Below are 26,347 nucleotides of genomic sequence, written 5' to 3'. Positions count from 1 at the left end.
TAAAATAACCAGTCTCCTCTCTGAAATGCTCAACACCATCTCAGCAAGTCTATGAAATTCCCCAATATATTCCTCTAAGTTACCCACCTGTTTTAGTTTTGCCAACTCTCTAAAGTACATCTCGGGATCCTTACGATCAAACCGCTCTATCAACCTGTCAGTGAACTTTGCATATGTTTTGATGTGATTGTGACCAAGGGTGATTAACCCGTGGTACCACCAGTCGTGGGCAGCACCCTCCAAGTGTAATGTGGCGAATCTGATGGCATCTTCTTTGGGCATTGGTCTCAGTGACAAATAGTTATCTAGCTTCTGCACCCAATCTCTTGCTATACTTTTGTCACTTCCATCAAAATATGGCATGGTAATTTTCCCAAGAGTATGCTGATAATCAGTCCGTGCTGGAGTGTGATATTCATTTCTCCCACCATTCCTTCTATCCCATTGGTTCATGAATTGATCAAATGACCACATATCTCTCAAATCTGGTGGTAAAGTGGAGTATTCTAAATAGGGCTGTTGAGCTTCATCTGCATAAGGTATAGGGGCAGCGACATGTGGCTGTTCTTCCCGTGGAGTGAAAGTAGGGAACAGAGGTCTAGAGGCTGATCCTCTAGTAAAGGTATCACACTGATTAATTGTTCTATCTCTTCCAATGCCTTCTGCTTCATTGTTGCTGCCATTCCCACAGACACCACTATTTTCCCCTGAATTGTTTTGATGATTTTGATTTGTTTCAGGTTGCTGATTGTTGTGTGATTGCTCCATTTTTCCTAGCAGCCATGACATTATGTCAATCAGGTTGTCAAATTTCCTTTCAATCCTAGCATCTTTATCCTCTTACACCTTGTTTGGAGCTTCCTCGTCTTTTCCTCTTCCCCTCAAGACTTCTGGAAATGTTTCAACCTCACCTATGGATTTTGATATTGTTGCCTTTGCTGTTCCCTGTTATAGTACCTGATTTCCCTATTACACATCAATCACAGGATGGCAGGATCTTGGCTCTAATACCACTGTAAAGACCCCTTGTCTTCCAACCACTGATTTTTAATGAATATTGAGGGTTTTCTATATGTTTTTGGTTTGTCTTTTTGAGTTTTGAGGATATATGATAATGAAAAAATTTAATGCACATAAACTTAAAACAAATTCTGAAATTCTGAAACTATACTAATCAGACAATAATATAGATAGGAATCATTATTCTAACTTTATTTCATTGGTTTCTAAAATGTTGATAGACACTTGCATACCGGGATGAAATCAAATTTTTGACTTTAAGGCCTCCCAGCCGAAAAAGCAACTAGATTTGAGCTGAAAATCACCAAGTATTGATGAGTAATGATCATGCATGTGGTGCCAAGGTCTTCAATGCTGCTAGCCGCCCTCTTCCTTGTCCAAACCAAAAATTATTGCAACTACTATGTGGCAGATAAAACTGTCTATGCTTCCACGCCTTGTTTGCAGCAGTATGGACACCCAAAATCAGATTGTACAAGCTGGAAATGGGACCTAGAAACCCCTTTTTGCTGCCTTAAGAACTCTCCAATGGAAATCTGAATTAAACTGATTAAAACCCTGAATTTCTCAACAACAATCTGCTCAATAATGGCTCCTGGATGAAGCCACTCCTTTGAAGCCAAACTCACTGGGTATTTCACCAACTCATAAGGCTGTAACACGGAAGATTGTTCGTTCTCCAATGCCCTATTTTCTGCAACTCAGAAACCCTCGTCTCTACTGCTCTCTAGAATAAAATTTCATCAAGTTAGAATGCCAAGAATGAATGCTCAAGTTCGAACTTCTTGAATATATATGTGCTTCCCAACAAGTTCGATTTCGCCCATAAAGCTCTTAATTTATCATTAAATGTTATAACTTGGCAATAATAATTAAATTCACCCACCTAGGGAAGAGTGCACATAAATTAATTAAATATTTTGGCCCCTTCTCATGACCACTAGACCCTAACTTAAGGTGATTTTTTTTATAAAGTTAATTTATAACTTTATAGTTCACTTTATTAATAATTAAATAATCATAACTCCCCAAATAAACATTATTTCTCAATTTTGTCCGCACCCGGAAGTTGACCATTTTATCCTCTTTACGTGCAACTGCCTTACTAAAATAGAAGGGGTCCCTCTCTATGTAACTCTGACTTACTATAAATAGTAAGTATATGAAATTGAGCCCAAACGAAGTCTAATTTGAACCAAACGAAGACCAAATTGGAACATATTGAATTCTGGAGAAGTAGAGAACCCCCATTAACCAAGCTCCTACCTTAGAAGACCCTCTATCCACAATTATTAGCCTACGAGGGTCAAAATGATAGGCTAATCACTCAAGAATAGGAACGAACTAAGAAGGGGACATTACATAGGGTCCATTCGCACAAATGCCGCTTGAAGAGCAAGCCAGTGCTAGGACCATGCCTTGAGCAAGAATCCTACTTAGTCAAATTTCACCTCCAAAATTTTGATAAACCTAATTTTTCCACACTTATTCATTTGAGTATTCGTTCATCATAGAAAGCGATTCATGATCACCAAGCCTCAATCTTGACCTATGCAACCTTAAAATCCTAGCGACTTAGTCACGTTTTACAATTGAGATCCTAGCGACTTGACCACTTAATACAACTCAATCATTCAAGTCTCATCTAATTTTGACTCTGATACTTAAACAAATCATTGTAGCAACTTAGCATCTTTCCTTGCAACTTGACAACTTTCTTGCCTTTTGACAATATTAGCAACTTAGGAACTTTGACATCTCCTAGTGACGTGACCTCAACTACTCATCCTTGGCTGACAAAACCATTCTCCTCTCATAAGTAAAGGTTAACAACCAAGAAACTACCAAGGAAAATACTAAGCACAACGAAAAGTGGGGTCCCCATTTGCAATGGGGTGATGTGTGAAAACATCACAACAATAGTCTCAACATTTTACTTCATTTTTCTTTATCTCATTGAAAAAAAGTATAGTTATCTTGATGCATTGTGTTGGGAGTATTTAAAGTTGAGTCAAGTTTATAGGCCCATTTCAAAAATTTCCCCGGCATTTCTGAATGATTAAAATAAGTCAGTTTGAATGGCCTAGTTAGCAAGGGGGTAAAATGGAGCCAGTTGATTTTCAGAGGGTAAGGCTCGGGATTCATGTCCCACACCTTTCATTTGGCCTATTCAGTGATGTGCAACTTTCAGAATTCATTTTGGATAAGTTTATGAGGTACCCATTTTGAGGGGTGAGCTGAAAGTGCATTTTAGGCACAAATGCAGATTTTATGGAGTAGCCTTCTTTGAGCGATTACATCTTTTGCCCTGTTGATCGTCATGAAAAAATTCAAAATGGATTTAATTGTATGCATTAATGTGAGTCACCTTGCAAAATTTCAGGTCTTGACGAATCCATTTGCTCAGTTTTCAAAACCGAATCCGTTTGCAGTTTGTGTGTTTTGGCAAGTCCCTGTTTCGACAGCTAGTCAGAGCCCTGTTTTGCACAATTGTAAAACTTGCCTCAGTAAGCATCATGCCAAAGTGTTTCTTCCAGGTTGATGTCAGTATAAATGGTGAGCTACGTTTCAAATTTCAAGTCCTTATGAATCCGTTTGCTTAGTTTTCAAAGCTCAATCCGTTTGTAGTTTGTGATGTTTGCACAAGTGTAAAAATGTCCCGTTGAGCGTCATGTCAGAATGTTTGTTCCGGGCTAATGTTGGTATAAATGGTGAGCTACATTTCAAATTTCAAGCTTTTATCAATCCGTTTGATCGGTTTTCAAAAGGACTCATTTTGCCATCAAATTCAGTTATCCGCACTTCCAGTGTTAGATCAGTTAATGTAGCCGTTTTGGTGAGCGCGCCGTTTGCATCCTGTCAGTCGGGTGATCGAACTGAGAATTCAAAGATTTAATATGTACTTAAAGGTACCTATGTTCCGAATTTGAGAGCCTACGGAGGTCGTTTGATATTTTTTAGAAAGGCATCATGTGTTGCCAGAACATTGACTTCATCAGGTCCGCAGTGTCGACAAAGCCAGTTGGCCATTTTCAGAAATTAATCTCTCTTCACTCGGGACTTGTCTTGAGAAACCGTTTGGTAGAAGTCATCCTTGTATATCAGAGTATACGCCTGTCAGATGGCGAGCTCCAGAAAGGTGTTTTGACAGGTTTGAAAATTACGTCTTCGCGATTAAATGCGAAAAATGTGGCGTAATTGCCTGAAAGTTGCAAAATGCAATTTTATGATCCGAAAATGGTGCCGATCGATTCCAGAGGTATGTTTGAGGTTCCTAAGATATTCTAGAGGCCAGTAGCTTGAAAACGAAATTTTTTTTAGTCGGACCCACTTTGGGGCCCGACCTGGCTCATGCCTGTGCTTTAATTTTAATGGTGAAATGTTCTTTTTCCTGGCAATATATGCGTCTCCATGACAGTTTGATTGTAATTCGCCAGTAGGATGGTGAGAGGCGACTTCAGTGTTGCCTATGAATTGATGGACATATATTCGAAATGAAAATGTATAAGCCATTAAAACTCTCAGCAAATCCAATTGATGGATTAGAACCTTCAGCAAAGTAGTAAATGGGTAAGATAGCGAACAACAAATGCAATTAAATTGCAATGTCCTCCCTGCTGTTTGTGGTGGTTGAGTGGAGTTTAAAAAATCTTCAAACAAATGCCAAAGTTCTCTACAGGCAATTGGGATGTAAATGGCTGTAGAAACATTCCAAGCAAATTTTATTGACAGGTTTAATGCCAGCATCTCCCTCTCCATGGTCATTTAAGAGGCTAAAGAAATTTGTAAAACAAATGCACTTCGTAGGTAAATCCTCCCTGCACCATGTTGAAAAGGCATTAGCAACTTTCAAACAAATTAAATGGGATGTGTGGCTGCAGACTGAGGGAAGACTTCATAAACTCTAAAGCAATTGTGAGGGGTCATGTGGGCCATGAGACCTCCAGCAAATGAAATGGAAGGTGCATAATCAAATAGCACAACCTTGCTAGCATCCTTGCCATGAGATGGAAATGATAGAAGAAAGTCTTTGCAACTTCCTTTGGCTTGCAGAATTCCCCTTGCATGGATGGTAAAGGGGTAGCGTTTTAAACCTTAGGCAATACAAACTTCTCAGCTGTGCAATTCATAGGCTCCCACCTAAATCTCCTTCCCTTGCATGGCTATTAAGAGAGATGTTTAAATTAAAGTTTCAACAAATACAATAAATGGCAGATTCAAAGTTTCCTCCTGCTGTGTGTGGCAAATTGAAAACATTCTGAAAGCTTCAGCCAATGCCATTAACAAATGTTCACACCTCTACGTGGTTTTTGAGCAGCAGTGTTAATTTTAAAGGAAATGCAGTCTGCGTGGATGGGGAGAGGGGCAGCGTTGAAGTCTTCTACTAAATGCAAGCAGTAGTCATACTCCCAGCTCCCTTGCATGGATCCTCTGTGTTGAAAGGGAGGCATGCAGCAGCATTATAAAGTCCAACAAAATGCAATCTAAAAACTCACGACTCTTCCAATGCATTTCCTTACGCGTAACATGGTGGAAAAGGTATTTTGTCAAGAAGTCTTCAAGCAAATGCAAAGAAATCGCCATTAAAGTCTCAGAAAAGAGCTCCAGAAGTGCAGCTACAGGCAAATCACTTTATCCCACATTGGCTGGGAAGTGTAACTTTTTGGTATTTAAATATAAGACTCCACCATACTATAATGTCTAAGCCATAAAGGCTTTTGACACAAGGTGCCCATGGGCGCTCAAGGCGGGCCCACACGTGAGCACGCTTCCCGAGGCAATGGAGGAATTGACTGGACAAAGACCAAGTGGACCCCACGCAAGCACGCTTCCCGAGGCGAACAGGCGAAATTTTGCAGACGAAGGCCGGGTTAACGAGCGAGCAAGTTCGAGAGAGATCAACGGCTCACGCTATTTCGCGAAGGGAGATGCACGTAGTTTAAACCCCGCGAAATAGCGAAAGTGAACGAGAGCCGTCCATGTGGCACACAGGTGGCGGGTACAGTCAGCGGTCCAGCAGGCGGGTCCCGACGAGGTGGCACCCAGTGGCGATGACGTGGTATACAAGCAAGCAGCCCAGTGGCGATGACGTGGCCGACAAGTGGCAAAAGATGAGGTGTCATCCCAGGTGGCGCCCAGTAGACCCCATCAGCCAATCAGACCCTGCCACGTGGCAAGGCGTCAGAGCACATATGGAGGCAAAAATCAAATTTTAAATGAATAAATGATATAGTTTAAACTATAGAGAAATTCGAAAAATTTAAATGATGGGTCCATGTTGAGGATTAATTCGCCCAGGGCTCAATTTTTTGCCAAAGTATAAAGTGTTATATGTTTTCGGAAAGCTCTCGGAGTGAGGAATCCGATTATGAGGTTAATTTTGACAAATGTGAGATATTTTGGAAGCAGTATCCACGGGAAAAAAATTCAGTTAGAGGGGAGACACTTGGCAATTTTTAGTTGTAGATTTGATTCTCTTCCCTCCTCTTCTTATTCCCGATTCTTCTCAGTTGTAGGGGTTCCAGTTTTTGAGAGATTTGCTCCAAGGGAGAAATCCGAAATTGCAGGTTCCAGTGATGGCATCCTTTTATCAATGCAAATGACAGTGTGTTCGTCTATGTTTTCAGTGTTGTCTTTACTGTAGGTTCAGTTTCAGTTTGCAGGTTCACAAATATGCAAGGCATGTGTGAGTTTCCATGAAATTGTCTCCAAAATGTACTCAGATTCACATAATTTCATATTATCAAGGATAATTTGAGTTGTCTCTTTTAGATTCCGCTAAGAGTGTAATGTTGTCTTTTGGGTATTCTTTAAGGAAGGATTTAAATCCTAAAACCCAGCATTAATGATTTTGAATGCATATTGGATATCTACATATAAGTATGGTTTTGTGACAGAGCAGAGGATTGTATTAATGTAAGGCATTGATACATGAAAATTTAATGTTGAAAAGAACTTGCATCTGAGATTTCTCATCCAGTTTTATGCATGACTCTGTGGCCTGGATAAGACACTGGTCTCTTCTAATATTGAAAGGTTGTCAGAACACCATTTAAAAATCTAAAATCAGAATATCTTTTATATTTTATGTTATGTGGAAATGTCCCTCCATCTCATGATTCAAAATGTTGAGTTGCAAGTGTGGATCTAGCCCATCTGCAGTTATCTCTTAGTTTTTGAACCTTTTGAGATCCATCTGCTTTTGATTGATGTAGTCTTGTGTGTAATAGGTCTGATTAAATGCATCAAAGGTATACCCGTCTAGGTTTTGTAGAGCCTGAAGAGTAGAAGGATTCATATCCTTGTCATGTTGTCCAAGCCCTGAGGTGTTTCGTTGATTGAGATTGGCTATCTCATAGATAGATTTGCAGGTATACTTGGGTTATCACTTTTGGTGAACAACACATTGCATGAATATCTCTGGCATATCTGTGTACATCCTTTTGTACCAAATGAACTATGTTTTGTACTTAGGCGTTATTCATTCTTGCAAGCTCTGTGTTTATGGTAGGCTATTCTTTTCTGAAATTTGTTTCTTTAATGCTTTAAAAAAACTAATGTCATAACTTTATAGAAGTTTGTACCCTTTGATTTGACACTAGAATTAACTTTCAACTGAGACAATAAGTTCCTGATTGAATTTTCAGCATCACTCAATTTATGTTGAATTTGGAAAAGCAATTATGAGTAAATCTAGGCCTGCAATTTATGAATTAATTGAGCTCTTTGTAGGGGAAAATTCTCCTGGGTCAAAACTGTGCTCTGAATCGCTCATAATGATATAAATAAAACAGGATGACGTGATAAATACAATATACATTGATAAAGTATAAAAAGAAGATGACATTGAAGATGAAAAAGTAAGTGTATATACACTAGGTAGGGGATCTGAATATAAGGATGTATGGCCTCAAGGATAGCCCACACTAACTAGTTAGGACTATAACAGTTAGTGAATGCCATAACTACATGATAGTTGCAGATTTAATGATCCCTTGTTACCAGTTATATGTACCCTTCGGAATGTGTCTTTGCTGACTATTCACTTAGATTAAAAATTACCCTACCAAACATAATTCCCTTATATTACAGCTTGGGGATCCTTTATTTATTTCTTTCCTCATTTTTTTTGAAATTGAAGTTTCATATTTGGTAAACTAGCTTTTTCCTTTTTAATATTTCATACCATTCATGGTTGTATAATGTGTATTTGTATATAGCTTTGCTGGTTTTGTGGTATGATAAAGTTTTAAATTTAAATTATTATAACATGCTGTCAGCTTTTAATGCTTGTTGCAGACAACGAGAGCGAAAGGAATCATTGACTATTTTGCTTTGTGGTACAAGTGGATGTGGCAAGTCAACTTTATCTTCTTTATTGGTATCTCCTTAATTCTTATAATATGGTTTCAGATAAAAGATCTATTTCCTAGTTTGGTATAGTCTCTCTCTCTCTAACATACACGTGCACCCACATGCACACACACACATATATATTACATTTCCTTCACCTCCCTAAGACAACACTTCTAGTGATCTCTTCCCTTAATAATCTTTGCTTCCTTTATGCAAATGTGGTGCTTCGTGTGTGTATGCTTCACTGATGCCAATTACCCATTTGACTTATGTTTAAGTTTTGTTTGTTTTTCAAAATCAATGGGTGACAATTGGAACAAATAATTTGATGGATGCTAATGTTTTAGTTTCAGGCTAGTTGAGTTCATAGCAGACATTAGTCCCTTATTTAGTTTGTGCCAAAGTAAAGAAGTTGAATGAAATTTTAATCTTAGCAATTGTATCGAAGATTGCCTCTACATATGGTTGAAAAGCTTATGATTGGCTATTTAGGTCTCTCTTTTTCTAACGACCTCCTAAAATTCTTCTTGCATTCTATGTTTTCTTTGTGGATGCTCTTTTCAAAAAATTTGGACAAATATCCAAAAATAGTAAGAAACTAGCCTATTGCAATTGTTTGGTGAATTTGATGGTTTTAGAGGCAATTGAGATGATTTTGAATCTCTTAGAGGATTTCCACAACATGTTGCCAATTTAATTGTTGTGATTGACATACCTTTTCCGCCATTTGGACTTCAAGAGAAATGATTTGGAGGCTTTTACTTCAACACACTCTACAAAAAGATGTGTGGAGAGAGCTATCAAAAGTGAGTTGAGTGTAGATTATAGGGAGCATACTCCATGGAAGAAAGTCATAAAAGAGTACTTGGTCAAATGTGTGAATTATTGGTACATGATGCCTGACCAGTACTGGTTGTTGGGTTAGTGTTTTGTTTGATTTTAACTTTTTATGTCGTTTTAGGGTTCCTTTGAGGTTTAGAAGTCCTTATGGGCCAATAGAAGCAAAGAAAATAAAAAAAATCTTCTTTTTTTTTTGTTTTCGCAAGCTTAGAATCATTCCTAGTCACCGGGGACGGCCAGCCATTTTGGGGATGGGGGGATGCCAAGGGGACGACCCCTTGGCGCCCCGAGGACACCAAAACGTCCCCAATTAGCTTCCTAGGGTTTCTGGTGTAGTGGGGACAGCAAGGGGATGTCCCCTTGGTGTCCCCCTGTCAGTAAGAAGGCTAGGGGACAGCAACGATGGGTTCCAGGGCAGGGGAGACGTCCTTGTGTAAGCTAGGTTGTAGCAGATTTTAAGAGCAGATTACACCTTAGTTGGCCGTACAGTGGGAGAGTGGGATGTGGGAGTTTAAGGCATTGGCGGCTAGGGTTTTGGGGAAGTTTGATTGAAGATTTTAGGCATCTAGGCTTGCCTCCTTTAGAGAATTGTTCAGCTTGGCATTTGGAAAGGGATTCTGCAGATTTTTTGGGTATGTCTAATATCTCTTTTGATGTAATTTCATCATCTGGGAATTTCAGGGTTTGAAGAAATATTGTACTTTCAGTTATGAAAATAAATCTGAAATATTACTACTTGTGGGTTTGCCTGAATATTGTGCTTTGAGAAGTTGTTTTATTTGTTTTACCGCTGCAAGTATTATTATTGCAGAAATTTTTTTCTACATCTCTGTCTACTTTTAAACTCTTCAAAAAAATAACAAGAAAAACAAGGGCATATGTTACATCGGCTGCCACTTTTCATCCTAGAAGTAATTTTGTCATGGTTGAGCCACTCTAATTTAGTGTCAAATTGCTGATTGGGTTATCATTTTGGCTAGGGTTGTTTTCCCTGTAAGTTTTACACCATTTGTTGAAGATTGGCAGCGTCGGTTATCACTTCCAGTCTGAGGAAGATGAAGTGTTGATCAGATTCCTATAGGCTGACATAGACAACCTAAAGGTTGTGATAATTATTGTGATATAATAATTATATTGTTAGGCATTATAATTATTATATTGGGATAATATTTGTGATAATATAATTATTATGACATAAAATTTTTATTTTTATTATTATTATTATTATTATTATTGAGATTATATAATATAATTTTAAATAATTATCTTATATTATTGAAGATTATATTATATTATTATGATACAATAATATAATAATATAATTATATTATATAATAACATAACATAATTATTGGGCCAAAAGTGGCGACCCTTAGTGAAGGGACACCACCAACATATATATAATTGAAGTAATGAACACATACAAAAATGAATAGACAATATGTAGGTGAGCACCCAATTAACATATCTGATTACTTGCATCTCTGATCATCAAATCAACATGGTATCAGAGCCAGGTTCCAAAATTTGATCAGATTTGTAAGTTTCCTTCACAGTAATGGTAGAAAGCAATTCATATCAATCCAATAAAGATACAATCCAACATAAAAGATGCAATGATATGTATACATTTATTTGGTGAAACATACATATACAGCAAACTATGTGTATTTAGAGAAATATCTAACAAAACCAGCTACGGTGACCATTCTTGTCATTCTACCTGCACGTGAAGAACATACTGAAATATATACACAGTAATATGGTTACTATGCCACGTATATAATGGAAAGTCAAAACTCATCCAAGATAATTACGCATATCCAAGATAAAATCGATTATATCTAAGTTGTATTTATTGACTGGTAAAATCTATCAATTTGGAGGGAGTCGATAATTCTATTATCGACTTGGTAACATTAAAAATTAAGGGAGAAAGGTTACGATTTATATTGACTAAGTCAACAAATATAAATCATGTATAATACCTATAATTTAATTGCCCAACAATCTGCGTTATTTAAGGACATCAGGTCAAATGTATTAATAAATATAGAGATAATGATTTGAGCCACCAGCTTGTTAAATATTTCAGAAACGTAGAATATTAATATCTGCTATGGTGTCAACTTTGTGAAATTATATTAAGTGTTAAGTTGAATGTATTGAAAGCTAAGCCTTAAATTTAAGTGATTGAGGTGATGTTGTATTTGCTATCTTCTGAATCTTAGCCAATAGTGAAGAGGGCATAAGGTTGTGTGTTCTTTCCTCTGTTATATCATGAGGTTGCCAGACACATGTATATTTAGCATGAGGTTTATTACTGAAGGAGTACGTATTGGTAGCTGCCAGCCTTAGAAGAAGGATCGTGGGAAGAAAAAGTGTGTTTGGGTGTTTGTTTGCTCCTGTTTGGGGCGTTGATTTTCTCAGGAGGGACGCTATTGGAATCTATTATCCGGCACGTGAAGAAGTATCTTAAGCTCTATAAAACCTAGCCGTAGTTCCATTATTCTATTGTCATACTTCCTCACCATTTTGAAGACAATTTGTATACTGACAATAGTGAAGAATTTGTTTTTTGTGCATTTTAAAGAAGTCTAGTTCTTTGAAGACAAGAAGGAATCCAGTATAGATAAAGCTCGGTATGGATAGAAATTCCAATGCTGAGCAAGATTAGGGAAGAACATTGGTGGAAGACTAACAAATTAAGAGATAAGTTTTTCATGGCTAAATAACGTTCTTAAATCCTTATGCAGTTGTTAATTCATGCCTTAACATTGGGATAGTGAACTTTGTATGCTTCTAGCATTAATATTTCCCTTCGAATAAGTTAGTTCTATGAACTAGTTGATATTTTAGGACGGATAATAAAAAAAGAGCACAAGAGATTGCATTCAAGGAAGGAAGACCTTGATAATGGTTGCCATGAGATTGAGTTGGTGACTGAAGATGTTTCTTCGAAGAGGAAGAATCAACATTAAGAGGGAGCTTGACATTTCATCTTCAGAGGGAGCAGCTAAGAGGATGTGCTTTGGTTGACATCCAAGGATCTTGGTCATATTGGTTCAGAGGGAGTGGACCATGTCGAGATGGTTTATCTAGTGATCAGTCAGAGGATTATGATTCATGAGATGGAGTCCCATGTATGTAGGCTGGAAGGCCTTTATGCTGACTCCTAGGTCATACTATTCCTGAATAGATGGATACTTGGTGAGCTTGGGACTCACCAAGTGTGATGTAGACTCCAACCTTGTATTTCATAATAGGTCAAAGCATGTGGAAATCAAGTATCACTATGTTAGAGATATGGTGGAAAGGTATGCTATTCACTTAAAATACTATGTGAAAGGCTCTCTAGAGACATGGTGGAAAGGTATGCTATTCACTAATGTATTCTTCTTTTCAAAGATGTTTTAAAGTGTAAACTCTTGTGATTGCATTTCTCTTTGAGAGAGACTTAAGGAGAAAGCTCTTATCTACACCCTCTGATATGGTTCATGGTGGATGTCATGTGTGTGACTCCATGACAATTTTGGTTCAGTGCTTGATGAGCCCTTGTGAACATTATTGTGAGGTGACGATCTCTCAATAGTGAACACGTGTACATTTTATCATTATCGTAAGGTGACGATCTTACGATATTGATTGATCATACCATTATGATGGATATCATGAGACGTGATATCTATGGATATGTCATAATGGTTTATATCTCTAGTAGTAATATCTATGGATATGCCATAATGGTGGATATCATGAGATGTGATATCCATGGATAAGCCATAATGGTGGATATTAGATAAAGAGATATTCATGGTGGATTTCATGTGACGTGAAATCCGTGGACATGCCATGTAGTAATATCTATAGATATACCATAATGGTGGATATCATGTGAAGTGATATCTATGGATAAGACATAATGGTGGATATTACATGAGGAGATATCTATGGTGGATGTCACGTGAGGTGATATCCGTGGATAAGCCATAATTTTTGATATCACGTGAGGTGATGTCTATGGATGAGTCATGATGGTTGATATCATAGTAAGGTGATTCTTTTCTTTCCACATATGGATGTAGCCATTGCGGTCAACATCATTTTGAGGTGATATGTTTTGTGCAGCTGGAAGTATCCTCCCTAGCTGAGAGGGAGTGTTGAAGATTGGTAGCGTCGGTTATCACTTCCAGTCTGAGGAAGATGAAGTGTTGATTAGATTCCTACAGGCTGACATAGACAACCTAAAGGTTGTGATAATTATTGTGATATAATAATTATATTGATAGGCACATTATAATTTATATATTGGGATAATATTTGTGATAATATAATTATTATGTCATAATAATTATATTAATATTATTATTGAGATTATATAATATATTAGATAATTATCTTATATTATTGAAGATTATATTATATTATTATGATACAATAATATAATAATATAATTATGTTATATAATAACATAATATAATTATTGGGCCAAAAGTGATGACCCTTAGTGAAGGGACACCACCAACATATATATAATTGAATTAATGAACACATACAAAAATGAATAGACAATATGTAGGTGAGCACCCAATTAACATATCTTGTTGACTTGTCATTTGAATGGACTGCTGCAGGAGTTTCATAAACCATTCACAAAGCTTGTCTTCAGATTCAAGCCTTTGACATCTTTCACTATTTTTTATGCCTTAGGTTCTAATACATAGGAACTTGTTTGCCTTTCACTTGGTATGGTACAAAGTACAAACTCAAGCAATATGTAAGAATGCTAACAAAAAATTAGACCTAGACATGATAACTTTCTGCAACTTGATAAGGGAGAAATTCAGTTGATAATAGATATTGATAACAAGACAATAAAGATCTGATTCAAGGGTACAATTCTGAAAATGTAGGCAAAATTTTGTAGGGGTGCCCGCATAATGGAAGATGCAAATTTGTGTGGGGGCTCCACTGATGTCACAAGGGCACGTCTACTTATATTCAGTCTTACATTACGTTTCTCGTATTTGTAATGGAGTATGTGGGAGTTCACTATTTAAGGAGTTGGGAGTTGTAGTCCTTTGTATTCCTTTTTGCTGTTGTAGTAGGAGTTGTTGCAGTGATGTCATCATTAGGACAGTATGTGGGTGTGTTATTCACATTGTAAAGCAAAGTTTCATAAAGCCATGAGGGTGATGTAAATCACTTATATTAGTATGGATTAGTGGCATGAGGGTAAAATGCTCATGCTTTTTGGAGTTTTCAACCCATTTGAAGGTTTCTCTTGTAGAATTGTGTTACAATATTTGTTTATTTCTGCAAGTTTGATTTGTTTTCCATTTCTCTTTATGTGCATTTGCATGGAGATTGACTTGCATTAAAGGTAGTGTTGTGCGTTCCGCACACACACCCCTGTTTTAGGGGACCCTGTCTTTTTTCTAGTCTGCCTGATAGAGAGGAAGTCAGACCAAATTTGGTGTGCCCATCCATTTTGTCAAAAAAGCCCAATTTGAGCCATACTCGCACATAATTATTGCAAAACCCGAAGTGTTGGCGGCATTATTGTACACGGGAATAACATTAGTTAATTATGTGTAATTGTTTTGGTTAGTTGGCAACTGAGAGGTGGAAGTTGCTGTGCGACGGTTGGCGCTTGCACCCCCTCGGTACCCTTTTATACTTCGGAATGTAACTTGTAAAGGACACTTATTGATGAATAGAAGATCCGATATACTTTGTCTGCTATTTACGACATTATTCTGCGTTATGTTCTTTATGTCTTAAGTTATTCACCCGAGAGGGCAAACATTTGGCGCCGTTGCCTAGACGAACTCGGGAACGGAAGACACGGATGGCACACAGACATAATGGGCCTACCCGTTGGTGAAGTAAACCCGGAGGCCGATGACGCCCGAACAGAACTGTACACAGGAGAAGCCACGACAATGCGAGAATTTTCAATTTTGCTCCAGGTAGCCATTCAGACATACGTTCGACGAGAAGCGGCGGAGGCAGAAATCCCACCAAGTGCCGTGTGGACAGCGCTGGAGGTTAGCCCGGCAGTAAACCGGTTGATGAACCACCTCCCCCGGTTGCTTGCACAGGCATCGCTGGCACAACAGGCCCGCCTGGAGGAGATTGCCCAGGAAGAGTGACGACAACAAATCCTGCAACGCTACAAAGAGAACAGCCGACGGGAAACGGAAAGAGATGGCGCCAGGTCAGGAGGGAATTGAATCGTGAACTTCTTATTTTCAAATAAAAGTGTCATTGACACGAGTTGTACTTGAGCAGATGAATTAATAAAGACATGTTTTGATTTAAGAATTGAGAGTTATGGAAATGTGCGACAATTAATGCCAAACCTATTGAATAAAGATAGAAATAGAAAACTGGAAACGAACGAGTGGGAGGCCGTGCAGAGGGCTTTGATTCTGGAGCAGCAAGTAGAACGTAGACGGAGGCTGAGGCAACTTGCTGAAGGACGACCTGCCGAAGGGGGGCCTGAGGGGAACCAAGGAGGTGTCACGGAAGGTGCAGAGGCCGACGGAAATTTCTACGCATCGCTAGATCATCGTAGGACGCAGAGCCACGAAGAATTTCTAGAAGAAACAAGGTTACGGCGAAATCTAGTCGAGGAGACTCGGGATCAGTTTAGGAACTTATCCCTTACGCCACGGAGTGAAGATCACCAACGGGAAGCAGGAGTAGGAGTGTGTCAGAGCGAAGGGGAGGGCAACAGTACGGGTGTAGGTGCCACATGCGATAGGCAAAACACCGTACCTCCAGGACACACCACCAACGCCACCGAAGGTAGCAGCGCAGGGCCACAGACACAGACACAATCGCCCCCAGGAAGACGACCAGGGATGGCGAGTAAACAAAATTTGCCAAAGTTCACAGGGGACGGCAAGGAAGACCCCTTACAGCACTGCCGTACATGTGAAACCATTTGGTCTGCCAACGGAGTAACAGACCAGGATGACTGGGTACAGCAGTTTCCAGCCACGTTACATGGAGTCGCCATAGATTGGTACTCCGATGTAGATAAGCAAAAAGTGGCCACATGGGCTAACCTACAGAAGGAATTCACGGAGGAGTTTCGGTTGCTCCGTGATGACAACAAAATTGTAACAGAGATATACAGTACCAAGCAAGGTACTAAGGAGATAGTATGGGCATATAGCAAGAGACTAAAGGAATTGTTGGGTAAAATGGAGAGCCAACCGGCTGAGGGCTTAAAAAAACGATGGTTTGTGGAAGGATTGAAATCCTCCCTACGGAAAAAAATGAAGATTGTACCCCCGACGTCATATGACGATGCCTATAACAGGGCGATGGATCTAGAAAGCGAATACAAAACATCAAGGAAGAAGAAAAGTAATAAATATTCATCTGACGATGATGAAGATTCTGACGGGGAGAGCAGTAGTGGTGGCGAATCGAGTAAAAAGGTACACGCGCTCCAGAAGGACATGGAACGAATGCTGAAAGAATTCAAAGCCATGAAAGGGAGTACAAGTAAGACGGAAGAAAATGAAGTGTGGTGTACAGACTGTAGGAGTGATGGACACACAAAGGGTACTTGCCCGAAGAAGGCATTCTGTGAGATTTGCCAAGTGATGGGACACTCCACCAAGGAGTGCCCATACAACATGAAAACCCGAAGCACGAACCAGGTGCTGTTCACGGAGCAGGCCACAACATCCGCACTAGCGGGTACGGGCCAGCAGACTAACACAACGGCATCATCTGGAGGATACCGGGATAATAGACGCGGCGGCGGAAGAAATAATAACAATAGCAACAACAGAAACCGGATCCAGTATGATGCCAAGGGCCGGCCAATGATTCAATGTAGGGCCTGCAATCAGTGGGGACATTTCGCCCGCGATTGCACGAAGGAAGCCAACCTTCAGCACCTCTGCCGATGGTGCGGGCCAGGTGACCATGAGGATGCAAATTGCCCGAAGCCTGGTGTAAACCTTCTAAACATAGAACCTACGAAGGCAGAAGTATTGGCAATCACAAGGGCACAGGCTAAAAAGATTGCCTACCCAAATCCCCACACGGAGACCGAGAGAGTGCGAGAGGCCAGAAACGAGATCACAAAGGAAATGGCCGCACAAGGACAGAACAGTCACCAGACAGCAAGTCCACCACGAACGAAGGGAGAAGAAGAAATCTTACGATAAATATTGCAGGTAGAGGTACCCCTGAGAATTCAAGACCTCCTGGAGACTATGCCGCAGCTAAAAACGGTTATTTTAAACTCTGTACTCTCACAAGTAAAAACGAGGGAGGTCGTGAGCACCACAACCAACCCCGGGCTTAGGGAGGTCGTGAGCCCCGCGGTCGACCCCATGTTGTTGGTAGTCAACAGCGGACGCCACCCGACGGTGGTAGAAATGGGTATACTAGGGACTACCTTAACAGACACTAATGTGGACGGAGGATCAGGAGTAAATGTACTCCCGGAAGCGACATGGAAAAAATTGGGAAAGCCTACGTTGTGGCCCCCTACGTTCAACCTGCTAGGGGCAGACCAACATGGGATTAAACCCCTTGGTACCCTCATAGGCCAGCAGGTGATGGTTGGCACGCAGCCATTCGTACTGGATTTTGTGGTAATCCCCCTGAAGCAGAAAGGATATGACGCCATCTTGGGGCGGGGGTGGCTCATTGCAGCAAAAGCGAACCATAACTGGAAGCGGAATACCCTTTCTTTGGAAAACGTCGGGAGGAAGCACGTAATCGATCTCCGTACGCAGATGGTGAACGAGGAGTTAGCCTCTTCCTCCGACTCGGAATCTGAGGGACACCAGTTAGCAGAGGGTGGAAATAGATGCCGCATGGAGCCTAGTGATGAAGGGGTGTTGGAACTGGAGGCATGCTCAGGGGACGATGGAGACTCCTTGAATGGCCTCTTCCATTGGCAAATGGGAGATTATGAACTATTTACACCCTCGTGCAACGTATTGAGCATTGAAGAAGAACCAAATATATTTCCCCTAGAATATGGCGAGTATAAGGAAGGGGAGGCAGCAGTGAATGAGACGCCGGCACACCAATCCCTGAAGGGGGAGCCTATTAAGTATCAGGAAGCCAAGTTAAAGGAAATGAATCTCGGGGAGACAAGTGACCCCAAGATCATCCTTGTCGGAGATGACTGGAATCCAGTGTTGAAGGCCGCAGCCTTCAAAATTTTCCTTGAATACAAGGATGTCTTTGCATGGACATACAAGGACTTGAAGGGCGTGCCCCCAGAGCTATGTGTGCACTGAATAACGTTGGTACCAGGAGCCCAGCCAGTGAGGAAGCGGCCGTACCGAATGAACAAAAATTATGCTATACGGGTGAACGATGAAATTGAGCGGATGTTGGAAGCGGGCATAATCTTCAGAGTGCAGACAAGCGAATGGGTGTCCCCCATTGTGATTTCCCTCAAGAAAGAGGCCAATCAGATTCGGATCTGTGTAGACTTCTGATGCCTAAATGCTGTCACCGTTAAAGACCCGTTTCCCATACCCTTCACAGACAACATCTTGGAGGAAGTAGCTGGACATGAAATCTATTCCTTCATGGATGGGTTCTCTGGTTACAACCAGATATCCATCGCGGAGGAAGATAAGCTGAAAACAACCTTCGTGGTGGAGGACGGTGTGTACGCATACAACCGAATGCCCTTCGGTCTATGCAATGCGCCTGCCACCTTTTAGCGCATCATCTTGCACATCTTCGACAAGATGTCGGTGGGGAACTTCAAAGCATTCCTGGATGATTGATCTATTTACAGCGAACAGGACATCCACTTAAAAACTCTCGGAGAGCGCCTGGAGAGGTGTCAGAGGGCACGATTGGCCCTCAACCCGAAGAAATGTAGATTCATGGTACCACAGGGAAGATTGCTGGGACACATTGTGTGTAAAGAAGGATTGAAAACGGACCCGGACAAGATTCGGGTAATAGTAGAAATGGAACCTCCTATGGACGTCACGGGGGTAAAGTCCTTCCTTGGTCATGTGGGGTACTACAGGAGGTTCATCAAGAACTTCGTTGAGGTGTCCCACCCGTTGGATAAGTTGACAAGGAAAGGGGAACCATACATTTGGGCAGAGCCACAGAGCAAGGCCTTCGAAGAGCTGAAGACAAGGTTGATGGGAGTGCCCATACTAGCATACCCGAATTGGGATAAGGAATTCCACGTTCACGTGGACGCCTCAAACTATGCCATCGGAGCTACATTAGCCCAAGTAGGAGGACACGGGCTGGACCACCCCGTTTATTTTGCCAGCAGGTTGCTCTCGAAGGCTGAGAAAAACTATAGTACCACAGAACGTGAAGCACTCGGTATGGTCTATGCCGTACAAAAATTCTGTCATTACCTCCTGGCCACACCATTCACATTTTACGTAGACCACCAGGCACTCATGTATTTAGTAAACAAGCCCATTATCCAGGGGAGGATAAGTCGTTGGCTATTGCTACTACAGGAGTTCACATTTTTAATTGTGGTAAGACCAGGGCGAAGCCATGTCATAGCCGACCAGCTGTCCCGGATTAAGTCGGGGAAACCTCCAGAGGGAGTAAATGATGATTTTCCGGATGCACACTTGTTCCAAATAGCCGTACTCCCGTCATGGTACAGAAAGATTGGAGAGTACCTATCGACGTCCCGATTTTCGGAGGGTATGCCTCCAGGGGAACGAAGAAAGCTCGTATTAAGGAGCAGGACTTTTTCGCTCATTAACGGGTTACTCTAAAAAATGGGGCCGGACCAGATATTAAGGCATTGTGTCATGGAGGAAGAAGTCTCGAGTGTACTAAGGGAGGCACACGAAAGGCCCGTAGGTGGACACATGGGTCCAGACACCACAGCCCGAAAGGTGCTTCTTGCAGGACTATGGTGGCCAACGGTACATCACGACGCCAGGGAGTGGGTCGTGAGGTGCGACACTTGCCAATGGGCGGGCAAACCTCTGAAGCGGGACTTCATGCCCCTCAACCCGTCGCATGCACAAGAACTCTTTGAGCGATGGGGACTCGACTTTGTGGGTCCTCTTAAGGCCAGCCGCACACGACGGTGCCAGTACATTATAGTTGCGACAGAATACTTGACCAAGTGGGTGGAGGCAAGGGCTCTCCAGGATAATTCGGCAGTAAGCACAGCGAAATTTATTTATGAACAAATCATTACGCGATATGGTATACCTATTCAGTTGACCAGTGACCAGGGAGGCCACTTCGTGAACCATGTCATACGGCGGTTGACATCAGACTTCAAGATTTTTCACTCATTTTCAAGCCTGTACTACCCACGTGCCAATGGCCAGGCGAAGGCCACAAATAAAATAATAATGTCGGTGATATATAAGTCTTGCGGAGTGGAGAAGGATGATTGGGAGGAGCGCCTACCGTCAGTACTTTGGGCATACCGAACAACTTACAAGGTAACTGTTGGTCAGACTCCCTTCCAGCTAATGTATGGACAAGAAGCCGTGGTGCCAGTTGAATTCATGGTGCCGAGTCTACGGATTGCCATCGATAATTGCCTTGGCGACATGGAAAGCCTGAGGGAGAGGCTGTACGCTTTGAACAAATTGGACGAATGAAGGATGATGGCTCAGTGGGCGACAGAAACAGCCCAGCAAAGACGAAAGGTGTGGCACGACAAGCATCTCCGACGAATGAAGTTTACTCCTGGACAGCTGGTGTTAAAATTCAACGAGAAGAACGAAATTAAACCTGGGAAATTCAAAGTCCGATGGTTAGGGCCCTTCCGGATACGTGAGGTCAATACGAACGGGGCGATAAAGTTGTGGACGCTGGACGGGAAGGAGATACCAGACGCAGTCAACGGGTCGAAATTAAAGATCTATCACGAACGGAGGGAACCCTCCAGTCAATTAGTTCGCTAAATTAACAGTAAAAAAAAAAAAAAAAAATCATACAAAAAAAAAGAAAAAAAAGGGAAAATGGCCACTGTACGGTGGAACCACCAAGGTGACTCCACCGTGCGGTGAAACCACCAAGGTGACACCACCTGCGGTGGAACCACCGACGGTGACACCACCGTGCGGTGGAACCACCGACGGTGACACCATCGTGCGGCGGTCACACCGTGCGGTGGGAGCCACCGAAGGTGGTCATCGCAAGCAGCCGCGCAAAATAAAGCACCGCCTCGGCATTACAAGCCCCCGCACAACACCGAACACCGCCGAAGGCACATCACCGCACAAGGGGTAAAGGAAGAAGACGTCGCACACCGCACAGCCCGACCACCATGCCACCACGCGACGCGAAGGGTAAAGGAAGAAGACGCCGTGCACCGCACGGCCCGACCACCACGCACCGCACGGCCAGACCAAGCCCACACAATCCCACGTAGCCACGCCAAAAGTAAACTACACAGCCACGTAGGGGCAAAACGACCGCCATAGGTAGACCAAGCAGCCGCACGAAAAAGGAGGTCCTTACGAAGGTGCCTAAGCCGGTACGATTGTTTTACAGGAAACCAGTTATACAGAGATTGATGGATTCAGCAGGGAAAAGAAGCTGGAAGAAACAGCTGCACGCTTCCTCCAGTAGTAGCCAGAGGGATAGGGATAGCAACATCAGGGTTTTAGCATAAGGAGTACGTGTTGCAGGTGGCACCATGGATGCCAGCGTCTGACAAAAACAAAAACAGAAGGCACCACAGGCTGCCATAAGTGCGAAAAACACAGTGACGCCACAGAATGTTACTTTTGAAGGCCTGAATGGATTGGAATGCCGAAAATGGTGGCAGGACACCCCTGATAATGACCTGGTAAAGCAAAACCTCCGTAAGGCACAAGTAGAGTGGGCTATTCGGATGCCGGTGTTCCCTATCCGGGAGTACGAGGGTGCCCTACGCTTCATGGTGGACACCTTCGACAGGCATACATGCACCAGCACGTTTGAATACCTCCGGAGGGATGTTACTATATCCTTCAAAGCAGGGGATTTCATGAGGGTATTCGGCATTCCGGGCAGCCAGGGCAAGAAAATAGACTTGAAGGCCAAAAAGATGACACAGGAGGAGAAGGAGTGGTGGATTAAATTAGTCTCCTGGAATTTGACGACAACGGAGTTGGATAGCGTGGCTAGAGCCACGAAGAGTCGTGGAATCCGTAAGACTTTTGTTGCGGAGGGCCACTGGAGATGCATTATGGATGTCATCAAGAGCAGATTGACAGGGTCGGGTAGGGCGTCGGACATTGCCCTCCCTCAGATTATGCTGATGAATGGGCTGATGAATGGCATCGTATATGACTGGGCCGCGTTACTGGCAGAGCGTATGTATGAGTTTTTGACGCTCCAGCATCGCACATTCTATATGCCTCATTACGCTATAGGGTTATTCCTGGAGGCCACGCGGGAAGCAGTGCTGGAGGACGAGTTGGAGGTACGGCTGCAGGGATCGTTGACAGCAGGAGAGCCTCCAATAATGTATTGGAGGCACTTAGACATTGGGCACTCTTCCGCAAAGCGGAAACGGGCGGTAGATAGGGCCTCGGCCTCAGGGGAGCCTGACAGCGGGAGGGAGTCCAGCAGCACGGAGGATTCGGAGGCGGAAGATGAGGAGGACGATAGCAGTCAGGCAACGAAGGAGCTTGTACGAGTCCTATTTGCCCCACCTCTGTTACCGATGGGCATGCCTGTGCCAGCATCTGGAGTAGGCGGCACCTGTATTCCGGCCTTCGGGCAGAGCCATACACCGGTTACACTTGGTCCCCTCCAGCACGAGCACCAGGGAGCACTGTTCGGCCCAACCACAGCGGCACTTACCAAGGACATGGCAGAGTCAGGGACGGAGGAGCCACCGCATCGGGTAGTGATCATTGAGGAGCAGGGGCCGACGGAGGTGGAGGATACCGAGCCTCACGTGCGGTTGGACGTCGTGGGTAGTGACGCCGTGGTGATTGTTTCTGCTTCGTTGTTGGAGGAGCCGACGACAGCGAACCATCCCCCGGTCACGGAGATGCGTGCTGACCTCGAGGCTATGCAGAGCTGGCTCACATAGCGGTTTCAGATTACACTGGCACAGCCAGAGGGAGCTGTTGTATTCTCACCGTGTCGAGAGACTGGAGCGGAGGTAGTCGACTTGGATGACTCGTTAGGGGAGGCACATGGACTCACAGTTGGGAACGAGGCGGGGGAGGTCGCCTCTGTTGGGCAAGCACCAGGAGATGGTGCACCTTCGGTGGCGGAGGCGGTACCTTCACAGCAGGATACAGCAGTGACCGTCCCACCAGGGATTTCACAGACGGGGGAGGATGTTGAGACCTATCTCGCAGACATGGCTGATATGGTGACGAGGGGTAGGCGGGTGGTGGCCGCTGCCCAGACGCAAGCATTGCAGCAGGTGGTGGTGGAGCTAGAGCAGGTCTTACAGTTTATGCAGGTGGGCTGCCCGACAGCCTTTGCTACCTGCTTTGAGTCTCAAGGGTGGCCGACTGCGGAGACAGAGGAGATGCTCCAGGCTTGGAGGCTGCGTCAGCCCGTTGTGGAGAGTCGGGTGATAGCAGTTGTCCGCGAGATCGAGCAAGTCTACCGGGATGCCTATTATATATTGAGGCGTACACAGTAGGAGTCTGCAGTCAGGGAGGCTGCCCGAGTAGCGTTGGAGAGGGAGGTGGCCAGTCAGCAGGCCTCATGGGCAGCCGAGAGGGCACAGTTGTTGGCACAGCTAGAGATGGCCCGCATAGAGACGATTGAGACCCGGGCAGCGAAGGCCGAGGTAGAGACTTGTCTGGCAGTCGAGCAGACTCGGTTGGTCTGCGCGACGGAGGCAATGGATACAAAAAAGGAGGAGTTGCTGGAAGCAGCACACATGGTGAAGACAACTTTAGAGAAGGTACTGATGGCAGAACGGGATGTGGCTGCACGCACTCAGCAGGTGTATGAGCTCCGCGCCCACTTGGCGGACTAGACACCGACATCTCACACTTCTGCTTTAGGGACGCTTTCTCAGCCCCCTCCGTAGTCTTTCAGATATGTATATTGTATAGGTTGCATTATCTCCATTTTTGTAAGTCGCCTGGAGACGACTTTTCTTTTTGGGGGGGATGATGTTGGCGGCATTATTGTACACGGGAATAACATTAGTTAATTATGTGTAATTGTTTTGGTTAGTTGGCAACCGAGAGGTGGAAGTTGCTGTGCGACGGTTGGCGCTCGCACCCCCTCGGTACCCTTTTATACTTCGGAATGTAACTTGTAAAGGACACTTATTGATGAATAGAAGATTCGATATACTTTGTCTGCTATTTACGACATTATTCTGTGTTATGTTCTTTATGTCTTAAGTTATTCACCCGAGAGGGCAAACACGAAGTTCATTTCTAGTGAAGGCAAGCAGAAACCCTAAGTCACGCGATCTGCATTAAATCGCTATTTTTGTTCCATTATGTCGAGTTCAGAGGCATAACCTAAATCGCGCCATTTCGTTAAAAAATCCCGAGTTTGCTCAAACCCAAAGAAAGTACGTTTGCGCAAAGCAACTGAAAATGACGAAGTTTGCAAGAAAAACCAAAATCGCGCAAAACTACCTCTTTGAGCCGAAAATGGAAGCAAGCTTTAAGCAAAGGATATTGAGTCGCGCAGCACCATCTCTTGGGCCGAAAATGTTCTAAGATAAAATCGCACAAAACCTTCAAAATACCCGAATTTGCCCATAGGCTCGAGTTTGACAGAAGATGAACAAAAAGGTATAAGTCGCACAAACACTTGATTTGCCCGAGGAAACTAAAAAGACAAATCACGCATATAGGCTTTATAAGCCGAGAGATCAAAGATGCCAAAGTTCACAAAGTCGACTTATAGCCCGAAGTGTGAGAGAAGAAATGGGCGTATAAACCTAAACTCGGCCCTTTATTGGATTTTGCAAGAAATAAAAAGAGGAAGAATCGCACAAAATAACTCCTTTAGGCCAAAAAACGAAGGTCTAAAAGGGGCGCAGTATCATCATTTTTAGCTGAAAACCTCCCAAAATCGGCTTGTAAGCCGAAAATTACAAAAGGGTTTTAGTTTGTCCAGAAAAACAATAAAAAAGCCCAAGAGCCCGAATTTCATTTAAGAGGGGTTTAACTTTGAAAAGGTTAAAGTCAAAATCGCGAAAGAGGGGTGAAATAGCCGAAGTTCTTCCAAAATATAAATCGCACAATTCATCTAAGTGGCTCGAATTTCTTATAAAGGGCATTGATTAACAAAGTCTCTCAAAATGATCCAAAGGGCCGAAAATTTAAAAGGCTCCTTTTTAAACTTAGAACAAAATCTCTTCAAAGTCATCAAGTCCCGACTCTCCAAAATCGCACCATCTTCCAAATTTGGCCGAGTTCTTTCTCAACATGGACTTAGCATAGGCGTATTAGAAAATCGGTGATTTGAATCGTTTTGTAGAGGGAAAACATAGAAGGTCTAAATTGCGTAAATCCTCCATTTAGCCCGAAATTTGGAGGCTTAAGGCAAAGCCGGAACAAAGTTGCGCATTAAGGCTCGATAAGCCGAAAATCATAAAAAGAGTTAAAATTGCATGAGAGAGAGAGTTGAATGGCTGAATCCCCAAAGAAAGAAGAGGTCGTGCATTTTAACCAAAGGGTCCGAATTTCATGCAGAGGAGCATTTAAAATATAAAATTTAATATGTTTGCTAAATTAATGTATTTAATTTTTCAAAATGACTATTAAAAGTGGAATTCGTTGTTTGTAGGACGACATCGGGAAGAGCGAGAGCGTCAACTTGAAGCGTAAATTGGAGACGCAATCGCGAGCGACGCTAGGAAGCAAGAATAAGGAACGTGTTGCAGGGCGCAAGGTCGAAGGGACAAAGCACGTCATCACTTGAACGACAAGTGAAAGTCCACCAACGAGATTGAAGACAAAGAACACAGAGTGCTACAAAATGTGCATTCTCAGAAACACATAGCTGAAGGGAATTCCAGAAAATCAGTTTTAAAACTGAACTTGTTTAATGTAAACAACTGCCTGTGGGTCCTACCTAATGGATTCAAAATGAGGGGACACAGATCAGTTATTTCTAACTACCACGTTGATCGAATTGATGCCAAACAGTTGTAGGTAGTTGAGAATGTGGTCGGGGGGATAACTGA

At 42.7% G+C, this 26,347-nt stretch overlaps 1 protein-coding gene across 3 annotated transcripts in view; it reads left to right on the top strand.

The window, feature by feature from the left end:
• LOC131073252 (P-loop NTPase domain-containing protein LPA1 homolog 2) overlaps positions 1-26,347 on the top strand; it is a 237,335-nt gene that overhangs the window by 187,088 nt on the left and 23,900 nt on the right. For all 3 annotated transcript variants that reach the window (XM_058009658.2, XM_058009660.2, XM_058009659.2), the window contains one exon: positions 8,320-8,401. In XM_058009658.2, coding sequence (XP_057865641.1) covers positions 8,320-8,401 — 82 coding nt within the window. The remainder of the gene's footprint in view (positions 1-8,319; positions 8,402-26,347) is intronic.

Source organism: Cryptomeria japonica, chromosome 2, assembly GCF_030272615.1.
Source record: "Cryptomeria japonica chromosome 2, Sugi_1.0, whole genome shotgun sequence".
In the NCBI taxonomy this organism is placed as follows: domain Eukaryota; kingdom Viridiplantae; phylum Streptophyta; class Pinopsida; order Cupressales; family Cupressaceae; genus Cryptomeria; species Cryptomeria japonica.
The sequence above is the reverse complement of the archived record's forward strand: the minus strand, read 5'-3'. Positions and strand labels throughout refer to the sequence as shown.